The 12,229-nt window shown below is 40.8% G+C and overlaps 1 protein-coding gene across 1 annotated transcript in view; it reads right to left on the reverse strand.

Annotated features, from left to right (window-relative positions):
* The window catches only part of LOC128877592 (26S proteasome non-ATPase regulatory subunit 1), a 65,896-nt gene that overhangs the window by 44,863 nt on the left and 8,804 nt on the right, over positions 1-12,229 (reverse strand). The window contains exon 10 of the mRNA XM_054125026.1: positions 11,854-11,918. Coding sequence (XP_053981001.1) covers positions 11,854-11,918 — 65 coding nt within the window. The remainder of the gene's footprint in view (positions 1-11,853; positions 11,919-12,229) is intronic.

The raw sequence follows: 12,229 nt of genomic DNA on the forward strand, positions 1-12,229 counted from the left end.
GAGAGAGAGAGAGAGAGAGAGAGAGAGAGAGAGAGAGAGAGAGAGAGGGTAAGAGCGGAAGAAGTTTAATTAGAATCCGGTTATCGCGCGGAAGAGAGATGTTTTCAGGGCGTTCAATTCCGATGAAAAACATTTTTTAAGAGCGAACCTGACTGCCACAATTTCCTCCTCTCTCTACTGATATTTTTCTACCTTCTCGAACACACAGAACGCACACTTCATTCTAGTTCCTCCAAGGAAAGGAGATTAGCACACACAGAAATTGAAATGTCGGATAAAATTGCGTATGGAGTAGCCCCTCGAAAACTCTGTCTTTTTAAATACTTTTCAAAGGAAAAATATCCGAAGATATCCAACATTTGCCGAGGTGTAGATGTAAAAATATGAGCGTCCGTAAGGTTTCAACCCTAATAACGGTTGATAATTAAAATATATTACATTAACGTAGCGATAATGTTTTTAATAATTTGACTGTCTCTACTTTAACGTTCGAGTTCAATTATACTTTTATAATTAGAGGAAGGGGGAGCAAACTAACGCACTTCACTTAAAATAATTCTCTCTCTCAATCTAATAGTAATCAGGTCGAGACTTAGGTTATGTATTCAGGGTACCCCAGAATTAGTGTAATGTATATAAATTGCAATGAAGATCAGATTAAGAACTTGTAAGGTTGCCGAGGACACACAAAACCTAAATGTATCATTCACCTACATGCAATCGAGAACTGCAAAATACCACGATAGAAAAGTGATACAGTACAAGGATTAAAATACAAAATTGATGCAAATACCCCCGTGGATCTAGTCGATCCACGGTAACCGAGCATCGCGCAGTATCCATTTTTTTTTTCGAGAAAATGAAAGCATCGACTGGGATCCATTCCGCTGCGATGATTAATCTTTCCGAGCGAGAAGTCGTCAGGAATGAAATTACGCTACGCGAGAGTGAGGGACGGCGAATTAATCGAGCATCGACTCGTCCCGAATATCCCAGGCATCGAAGATCGATCATTATTCAGCCCGGGAAGCTTTATCAGAATCTGTGTCGCGCCGCAAGTTCGCCACAGGAGCGGCGATAACTTGACCAACTAATTGTAAGACGCGATTATTTACCAGCGATACGAGATCCATGGATCCCCTGAGGCCCTCCGACAACGTTTAAAGCACCCCCCTGTGTAATTAAAGAGGCAATTTGTAATTAACAGCAATTCAGCGGGGGTTGTCCATTAATTACTTCGTCCCGATCTGTGGAAATCACTCGAGACAAGCAAATTACTGCTGCTGACGTGCACATAATTTTCCTGTTTATTAATTGACAGCGGGCAGGCATAAATCACATAATAATCGACGTATTTACGAAACGGAAAATATTCGATTGCATAATATTAGGTCGTCCTAAAAGTTCATGCCACATATACTTCTGCTACTCAAATTAATATTGGAAAAAAACAACCAACGACGATCCAGACGATTTCCGCGAGCTCCGCGTGGACGTTTTCCCGTGGTTATCGCAAATATTGTTTTATTAAATAAAAATACTCCGCGCACTTTTCCCGGGAAAAGTTGCGAACAGAAGAGACAAGAGAGATTCGTTCGACTGTCCTCGCTCGTTGATATTTTTCATTCCACGATCCCGTTCGTTGTCGAATGCGTGTTCACTCGAAAGTGGAGTAACGCGATTCGAATCGTTTTACAATGGCGCGGCCAAGAAAATGCCAAAACGTCAAAGACAACGGGAACGTTGTTTACCCGAGGCGTGCCAGAGCTTTGCGTTTCGTCTGTTTCGTGGATACTCGAGTCGCTTGACGGCAAAACCGCGGCCATTTTGAATGCGAGACCTTTACAAGAGGAGGATCGTGTCTAGAGTCACGCGTCGATTTTAACGTCATTCGGTAAAGAGCAAAATGGGAAAAAGAATATCGTAGTAGGGGGTGAATAAAGTAAATGATTTTTATTCGGGATGAATCAATTTCTATTTGTTTAACCTATTCACGGGGGAGGGGGTGTCGGTTATGTTTATAATTAAATATTCTTTGGCAATATATTGCATTCACTCACGGACATACTTTTCTTTGAATATCAATTTTTTTCTGTATCCGTGAAAAGTGAAACTTTAGAAATATAATAATATAATTTGAATGAAAATACTAAACAACAAAGAGTGCCCTTTATTAAGATAAACCTCGGTCTACTGCGGGTTAAAATTCAGCAGGTCGTCTTTGACGTACATGTGAGCAGACCCGCGTGACAGAATAGAATATTTTAGGGGTCGTGGACAACGTATTAAGGGAAAAAAATTGTCCCCGCGACGTAAAATAATGTTCGCTGGGTCAGTCCAGGTGCCAGCGGAATTTTCAAGCATTCCTGGTGCCCTGGGGAAACAATGCCGACTCCACTCGACGTCCGGTTATTTTCCTTCTAGCTTGCAACGGGTGTCGGTAGCAGCTTCGCGGAGGTGTCAGCTCGAGCCTCGAGAGTCCATGGGGTGTCCCAGTGGGATCCAAAACGAAATATTTCTTTGCATGCAGCTTCGACGAAAGTAGAATTTTCAACTACATCGTAGAATTGAAAAGGAGTAGAATTTTAATGCATTAGAGTAAAATTTGTTTGCCAGCGATTAAAATCGAATGATTCAATAAACCTTCTCGGTATTTCTGTCGTTTCATACTTGTTCACTCCAGACGATCGTGTCTCGTTTGCAATAGTGATTAGAAAAATTTGAAACATTCGAAAATTTGAAAAATCGTTGCAATCTTTGGATTTGAGCATTTTTTTTATCAATCCTCCTGTTTTGCAAACTTTCTCGTAGATTCGAAGATGTTTTTCACTGTGATTTTTTATACCAGTTCTACCCAGGCAAACTTTAAGGTAAATGGTCGAAGAATCTTTCCTCGCGGGACTCTTTAATTTCATTATTAATATCAAGAAAAGTATTCGAGAAAAATCAAGTTGGAGCCCAAACTTTGGTCACTCTTCTCTGCTTCGCACGAATTACAATCGTTTGTGGCGTGTTCTCATGTTTGTTACTCGTAACGTTGAATTAGTTCAAGGTGAAGCCACGTAAAATCCAACTTTACGCAAATTACAACCGCACTATCGCAACTTGAAACGTTCCCGTTCGCGATTCCTCGAATGCAATGACAAAAGACGGGGGAAAAAAATATTGTGCGACACGACCGACTCGGCGCGTGGAAATGGAAAACAGCTCTACGCGAATTAGCATTAATGGCACATGTGCGTTCTCGGGCTATCGATTTTCCCGCCAATTACAGTTTCTCGTTATCAGCGGCGAGAGCGTGACCGTTTCATTTAGAACGTTTTCATTTTTAGGCCAGTCCCAAGATGGGAAAATATCGTCGCCACCTTTACCTCGACTTCTCTCGGCATAAAATTCACAGGACATCAACCTAACGCGGGTCGCAGAGGTGTCCACCGCGGATTATGGAAATTTCACCGGTGGCAACTCTCGATTATCGCGAGAAATCGATGAAGATTCCGGATATGGAAATCGCCGTGGAAAGTTTCCGCAGTACTGTAGTAAATTGTTAAGAAGAAAATGTTTTTAAATTACAGAGAATGGAGCTGAAATATTTTCCCAGGCGCATCGGACCCCAGTTTACGCATTTATTAAACATTCAAACATAAAGTAATATACAAAAAGGAAAAATATATTCTTCGTCTACGGATCAATAATACATATAACACGCATGTTGTAACAAAAGGAAAAAAAAATAGGATTCATTAGATACAAAATAAAATACAAGACTTACGCGGTCCGCTTCCCCTACATGACCGGAAGTACCCACATTACAATTAGACATTTTGCAATCGGCGAGAAGCAACATCGCGCCGCATTTAAAACTTTCGCGATGCCGCAAGAAAACGAATGTAACCCCGGTAGTTTCCATAGTACTGCTGCGACTAATAAAAATAAATCTTCAACCCTTAACAGTTTCCCGTCCCGAGAAATTCCCAAGTAAAAATAAATCGATCGTGCCTCCAATTAATTGCATCGCCAGCTCCATTTCACGTAGAGCTTGCACAGAGATCGTCTCATTTCCTAATGTCCACTCCCTGCGCTCGTTTGAACGTGCTCGAGGGTCGTTGGTGGTAACATGGCACGAGACAAGCCGATAAGAAAATGTCGTTACAGCGTAAATAATTGTTTCATTATCGATAACGAGCGGGACTACGTGCTGGACATCTTGGCTGGCCGTATCTCCGCGCGTGCCCGCGATAAGGAAATTTCGAACGAGCCGCGGCGCTCTGATTCCGAACTCGATAAGTTAATGAGCTTCGATCCACCCTGACCTATCCGTTTCAGGGCATGTTGACCTTAACGGGCTAGCTCGTTACTTAAACGGCCAATTCTCCCCTGCACCCGGGTGCTGATTATTGCTCGATTTTGCAAACGTTCGCGGTTAAACGCGTCGTCGCCGTTGTCAAACCAAAGAAAAACACAGTGGAAAGATTTATGGTGGGGGAAATATTATCAAAAATAACTCTTCTTTTTAAATATCTTACTACGTAAAATGCTTACTATTATAGAACGTTAAAAACCATTAAATTCTGTATTCAAAATTTGTTCGATATCTCTTATGGTTTCAGCCAGAATTATTTCGAGGGGGTTTTTCCACCCCTAACCTGCGATTAGGTTCCCGTGAGCTTTATTTCTGCAAAAATTCAAACTTTTCGGAGTGTGTCAATCACTAGTTCTCTTGTTAGTCATCAATCTAGTACCGATCACAATTAAATATGTACCGTATTTTATTCTATTACAAGAAGAGATCGAATTATCACTTATATACAGAATAATATTTCACATTTTATTCTGAATTAAATTCTACTAAATCAACTCGAATAAAAAGCGACTATTAAACGTACGTACGCACGCATAGCGAGAGAGTGGAGGAATTCATTTAATAATAATAATAATAATAAACGTTAATGGGACCCGAGCGCAACGCCTACAGCATCGAGAGAGTGCCGATAAGAATACAGTAGAAGAATGAAAGGATTTTTTGGTCGACTCCAATGATTAATTCAAGTGAGAAATTAAATCGAGGCCACCCCAAGTATCGACGGGCACATCGAATAAATTCAGTTTCAATAGGAAAATATTTCCATGAAAACGTTCGACGACTGAAATCGACGTCAGCGGTGGCAGAGGGGTCGCAAATGGACTCCAGTCGATTTTCCATTGTTCGTGGTAAGTCGATAAAAGTCGTCTGCAACAGCGGAAGAGTTAATTCGCGCTCAGGTAAACGGCCTTGACCGGGAAATTGAGTTCGATCGGACTATAGTGTCTTCGCGGATCCGAATAATCCCACCTGCCTACCTTTGTCCGGTTAATAAACGAATTTTTACGCGAGGCCGAGCAACGGTAGACACCTCGTGAAGCTGGGCTGTCGTCATGGTCGCCATCGAGAAATCAGGGATGATGCGGTACGCACTAATAAGCGAGAAGAGAAGTTCCACGGTAAGGGAAGTCTCATAATCCTGTCACTTCGAGTATATCACCCTGACATCCTGACATCCCAGACCGTGATAATTAATCAGAATTCAGGTGGAAATCTGCCCGACAAAAGGACGTAATAAACCGAATGACGCGGTCAATTAATTGGAATAGTTACACGATAAGAGATTACGTGTATTAATTTGGTGCGTATGAAACGTCGTTCTCTTAGCGTTTTAATGACCAGGGTTAACAGCATTCATTTTACTCTGCCCTGTCGTTAATTGTTTGGTTAACAGAAGCGTTAACCAACAGAATTTTATTAACGAAATACACGGTTGTATATACACAGAAATACATATTTTAATCCACGACATAATTGTAGTACATCATGGCCATTTTGTAATGTATCTTGACAAACAAATTTTTATAGTAAATTCGATACTCGTACTGTACAATAACATTTTGTTTTCAATTAAAATATGTATTTAAATCTTGAAACAAAAATTATTGAATTTTAACCACGACTACTGATTGTACTCTTTAGTAATTTTGTGAAAATAAATGATTATCTAGTTTCTGGTGACAGAATCAGCGAATACGCATAAATGATCGCTTCCCGTAATAGGAATCAACCGGTAGACTTTGACGACGAAAAGGTCTCGTCGAGTAATCTGGTCACGATTCGCGAATCCCATTTAGCGAATGGAAATCCTGGTCTCGTCCTCGAAGAAATTAATTTACATTTATCCCCCGATTACCGGCGTCGATTAAAATCGAGCTTAGGGCGAATCTTGCGAGGCCTAAACTCGTCCTAACATGTCTCGCATCGTGAACCGAGAGAATAAGTATTAAAAGAGATCGATAAAATTATGTTAAACATAGATTTTTGAAGAATGTTAAAAAAATGTTATTTTTCAAGCATTGGTTAAGTTGGAAATTTAGAAATTTCAGTTGTGATTATCTATGCAATGATAATAATACGTTTCCCTTGTTAATATTAAAAAAATTTGATTTTTTACTCCGAATAGAAGATCCCATAAAATTTCGTGTTCGATCGCGTTGTAACGTAACCAATTTTTAAGTGGTATTTATACAATTTACTAGAAATATTTTAAACACCTATATCAACAACGAAAAAATATATTTTCAGACTCCTCCAGAAAGAGTGCCCTGTTAAAAAACGAAATAATGAGAGAAAGGGTTTGTCGGAAGAGCACAGAACAAATGCAGATGAGGAAATTACGGTTCCAATTAATATTTTATTGAAGAAGACGGAGATGCGGACGAAATTTGCTTAACTTTTCCGTGAAAAATTTAATTCCCGTCAAGACTCGCGAACGAACCTTATCTGGTGCCCCTGGTGTGGAGGACCCCCTCGGTCCAGAAGCGTGGAGGACCAAGGGCGGTAATCCTCCAGCATCAAATTTTCATACGCGACCTCCGCGATAACTTCTCGCCCAAGTTTAGGAAACCGTGACCACCGGCGCGACAACGTGTCCCTCAAACGAGAAGCTCGACCTGTTTCGAGTTTAGCTCGCCCTTCGTACCCTCGGCCCCCGAAGACATAGTAAATATTCGATTACTCGCGATAGCAGAACTTCTCGAGACGAGAAACCGTCGCTGGAGGCGTAAAATAACGAATTCCTGAACTCTTCCACTGTCTCGAGCAGTCCTTCCGCGACTATGGCCGGCAGAATTCGCTGTCAGGGCGATTAGGGCTTACGTAACAAAAGAAAGTAGAGATTTTAAGGCTTTTCTGTGGGATTCAAGTAATTTTTTAATTGGTGACTGAGCCAATTTACAAATGAATCGTAGAACGAAATGATATCGGAAAAAATATAGAATCCATTTTGCTTTATTTGTGACTTTAACTGACCCTGCTTGACCTTGAATAGCTATGCAATAGCTATAGCAATGAAATTCTTTAGGATGCGCTCTCTACACAGGATTCGCCTAATAATATAAAAATATCACGCTACATTTATTTATCTATTTAAATTTAAACGTTTTACATCATATAATTTTCACGTGAAACGTTCCCAAAAATTGATCTATTTTTGAGGTAGAACAGGGTAGTTAGACTCCTTAATCGCCCCCCCCTTCCTTCATCGGGCTCTCGACTATTTATCCTCGCCGACAGTCAATTTCCAGAAGTCACGCGATCGATCGAGCATTTTCAATCAGGAGTCTCGAGACACGGGCCTCGGATCGATTATCCACGACGAATCGAGATTCGTTAACCTCGCCGAAAGGAACAATCCGAGTTCCCTCGTACGCAACGTCAATCTTGAAAGAAGATTTTTCCTTCATGGATCTGATAGCTTGATTACGAACCAAGAATTGTACGATGCGATCCGTGGTTTTACCAACGCGATGAACGGTTCTTCCGATTTTTTGTGCACCCTATAGATTAGGTCCAGTTAACTTAAAGAGGACGGAAATTAAAGGTCTGAATATCCATTAAATAAATAAAGTACGATTGTATAAACTGTATATGTTATTTTAAAATAGAGAGCGTTAACAGATAGTTGAGTCCTCGGTTAACTTGTCCGACCATTACTCGTTATTTCCACTTGCGTTGGTGTTTATAAACAATGATGGCGCGGTATTATCTATTTCAACTGGTCCCAACTAACTAGAAGATAGTAAGATCGACAGGAAACAGATAACACCGTGCCATCAATGTTCCCAACCACCACGGCAAGTAGAGATAGTGAGTAATGGCCAGACGCGTTAGCCAAATCGTACTCAATCACACCGACATCCGTTCACGCACTGATGACAACGTCCCTGCCCACCTTCAACTTCCACCAAATTTCCATGAAACCAACACTCACGCTCCGATGTGACACTTTTGAAAAAGAAATTTCTTTTTCAATTGTTAAGTTGGAAATTTAGAAATGTCAGTTGAGATCTTCGATGGACCGATAATAACATATTCCCTCGTCGAGCATTGGTTAAATTAGAAATTTAAAAATTTCAGTTGAGATTTTCCATGCGAGTCAAACATTACTTACGTAGGAAATTTAGAAATTTCCATTGACATCTCCCATGTAATCATAATAACACAATACAATTCCTTGTCGAGCACTGATTAAGTTGGAAATGAAAAAATTCCAATTTAGATTTTCTAAGAAAACATTTAACCCTTAAATGGACAATGTTGTTTTTAAACAACATACTAAACATCACGGATAAAATTGACCTTCTTTTATTTTTTTGTAATTTTGACAACTAGTTCTTATTTCTGAACGAATTTTGTACTTTTTTTAATGTTGGCACTATCCAATATTTTTATGCATCGAAAATAAGTTAATGTCAAATGTCACTTTGAAGAAAACTTTTCTAGTGGCGCGAAACTTACTCGTCCATTTAAGGGTTAAACATCTTAGAAAACATTTTGATGCTTCACCCCCTCCCCTCCTTAAGGACCGGTAGAGTATCCTATCCCACGGCTCTCTAATTCTTCAACCAGCAGGTAAACAATGGCCAACGCTCACGAAGCGATACGTTGTCGGTCCGTGGCATCGCCGATAGGAGCAACGACGTTAAACGTGGGTCAACGATCGACCTTATCGTACCTGCGAATGCTCTGCGAAGGATTGGATATGAAAACGAGCGTCTCGAAGGCTGATCGATCGGAATTGGAAGGTGGTAAGAGGGAAAGAGCTTCGATCCCTGGGAAACGTCGACGTAAATAATGGCTGATACCCGTCAGCGCTCGAGGGACGAGTTCAGGTGACGATCACGCCGACACTCAATGCTCGTGGAACGCGTGTGTACCCTGGGGAGCATTAATTCGCGCCTACTTCGAGGGAAAGTCACTTTCTCGTGGAGGTCCTCCACTTATTCACGGAACGCTTGGAACTGTCGAGGTCTAATGACTTTCCATTGAGCTAGGAAACTAATTGACGCGGTCTGGGACTCCGTAAGGTATTGTTGTCTCGATTTGGATATAGGTAGATATAGTACCCTGAAAGAGGCTCATAGGTGTTGGTCGAGACGTCGTTAGAACGTACAGTGCGAGGAATGTAAAGCTTCATGCTTCCTGTATGGACAGCACATCCTGAAGAATTTAATTGACGTAATTATTCGAGATCAGCCAAGATCAGGCAAGGTCGGTTAAGATCATAGATAATGCAAACGCAGTTATATATCTTTTTCCAAAATTATTTAGATCTGTAATTAATTGTAATTACGATCGGATGAGGTCGCAGATCAAGGTACATAAAATCAGTTGTATATCTTTCCCCTATATCGTTTCACCCTAAAATTCAAATTCTAGTTTCCATAAAATTCTCAAACGCATCGCTCCGTAGTACTTGTTTCTCCCGGCAATCGAGTTCAAACTTGGACGTAGATCTCTCGCGAATTATCACAGGAACCCGTCGCACCGTACGAAGAACTGGCGACTGAAAGAGACTTCCGACGGATAGGATTGATCCCCCAGCGTCCCTCGATTTAATAGAAAAACGTCGAAGCGAATTAACAGCGGGGCTCTCGACCGCGAAAAACTGCAGCGTAAAATCGTGGAGCGAGAACGGCCACGAACGATGGCGGTCAGAGAGGAAAATATCGGATGGACTAACGGCTAAACGAAAGGAACTTTCAATCCGTCAAAAATTCTGAGAGATGAAAACTATCGATCGTCTGGGAGGTTGGAGTCCGTGCCTTTGATCGATCGAATTCGCGATTGGTCGGCGTATTAACAAAGTTTCGCGAGAGCCTGATAAGCGGGGAGGATACCTCGATTATTGCGCCCGAGCCTCGTTCGTTGCGCTTTGTTTCCAAATAGAAGACGTAGTTTGTTCTCGCGCCTTCATGAAGAATTACACCTCGTAAACGTAACGACACCCTCCGAGTCTTCTTTAAAACGAAACATGTTCAAATGTATAAATTGGAATGCACGCTGACTGCGTTAAAAGAAAATTAAAGTACAAAAGTAAAATGTTTTCACTCGCACATCGAAACGGTTCAATTAATGATAATGGCTTTTTCTCTGCACAGTGTTTATCATCGTTAATCGCGACGCGACTGGACTAATGTTTTTTAAAATCTGACATTTTTACTCGATCGATATCTTCAACTAATCTTTATTGGTTTATTATCAACTGCCGATATCTTCAACTCCTATATCTGGTTAATTGCCTATTGTTCTTTCTAAATTTATATGAATTGTTTATTTTTACGTTACATAATAGAGCCTCTCGTATACGAACATTCCATCATCATTCCATTAAACGAAACGATGCGGATTCCTGACTGTGCACATTCCTGTTTTCAATTTCGCAATTCCCATGTAAATCCATGTGCATCCGCGATGAACCAACAGTGCCGTCGAAGCAACCATCGCGAATCTCTTGTACGTTGCAGTCGAAGATCGGGAAACAAAGAGAGTGCACGCGAGCAAGAGGCTTGCCAGTGCGTGTCGCGTCACCGAACGACATGATTAATTAGATGCGCACCTACAATCCATTAAACCCGGACTTGATGCCGCTGTCAGTTGATCACCTACACGATTATCGTAATTTTGACACGCGCTGCCGGGCTCGTTTCGACGATTGGCTGAATAGTATCAACCGGCACAGAGGCACTCGCATTGTATCTCGGGTTCACGTGTTGCATCGTTGATAACGGAGCATTCTCAGCGGATTGCTTGTCGCGTTAACGTATTAAATGCGTTTGGCATACGATAAGGAGACATTCAATCTGAAAACGACTTTTAATACGACTTTTAAACGAATTTTAATTAAATCCTGGAGTCGTTTGAGGCGAACAGAAATTAATAATCGAAGAATTTTTAACAGAAAAAGCTCTGTAAATTTAAGAAACGATTAACAATACGACGAATTTTTATCGTAGGTAATATTCTTTACGAGTTGTACATGGATGTAATCGAATTTCCTGTTTTTAATTAACGAGTCCCCTGTAAAGATCTTGATTACAGATCAAAGTGGCGGTGCGATTAGCACAACGAATTATGAAACACGAAACGTGACTAGATAGAGCCAGAAGCAGACGTTAAGGTCAAGACTCGATACCGTGATCTTCTTTGATAAGGTATCTACAAGGGAAATAGAGATAATTTTGTGGTATTATAAAGTAGTTTGCTACTTTTCGTGATTGATTCGTATAAATACTTATGCAAATTTCTTCTTGTATTCAGGACTCTTATGTCTTTTGTTGAAAGTAACGTTCAGGTATCCGTATAACATTTTTGCAAAAAAGATTCGGATTCCATAGTGACGGTAGAAAAGAAAAATTAAGACGACAGCGGACCGAGCGGGTCCAGGTCATCTTACCGTGGAATTTTTAAAGCACAGATACGACCCAGACGTAGAAAAATTCGCATTCCTGCGGGTCATGTTTGAATATTCTTTAAAAGCAGCTCACCTGAACAAGAGGAATCCCAGCCCGGTGACCGCAGCTCGCCTAACGTCGTCGTTCACGTCAGAGACCTGGCAACATATTATTTTGCATTAATAAAAGTTCCTTAACAAACGTACAAAAGGATATTCGTTCGTCCTTCAAATATAACAGACTCCTGTATACGCTTTCTGAGTGTATTTGTATACACGTATTTTAGAGCGATAAATTTGATAGTAGGTACACATTGGATAACGACGTTGGGCAATAACAAATATTTATCAAACTTGACATATTTTTATCGGCGTTAACAAAACGTGAACCAACGAATTTGTCACCGCGGTTAGAAGTAAATACCGAATAGATGGCTTTTTAGGAGCGGAATGAAAATTAACATGCGTCA

Source organism: Hylaeus volcanicus, chromosome 5, assembly GCF_026283585.1.
Source record: "Hylaeus volcanicus isolate JK05 chromosome 5, UHH_iyHylVolc1.0_haploid, whole genome shotgun sequence".
Classification (NCBI taxonomy): Eukaryota; Metazoa; Arthropoda; class Insecta; order Hymenoptera; family Colletidae; genus Hylaeus; species Hylaeus volcanicus.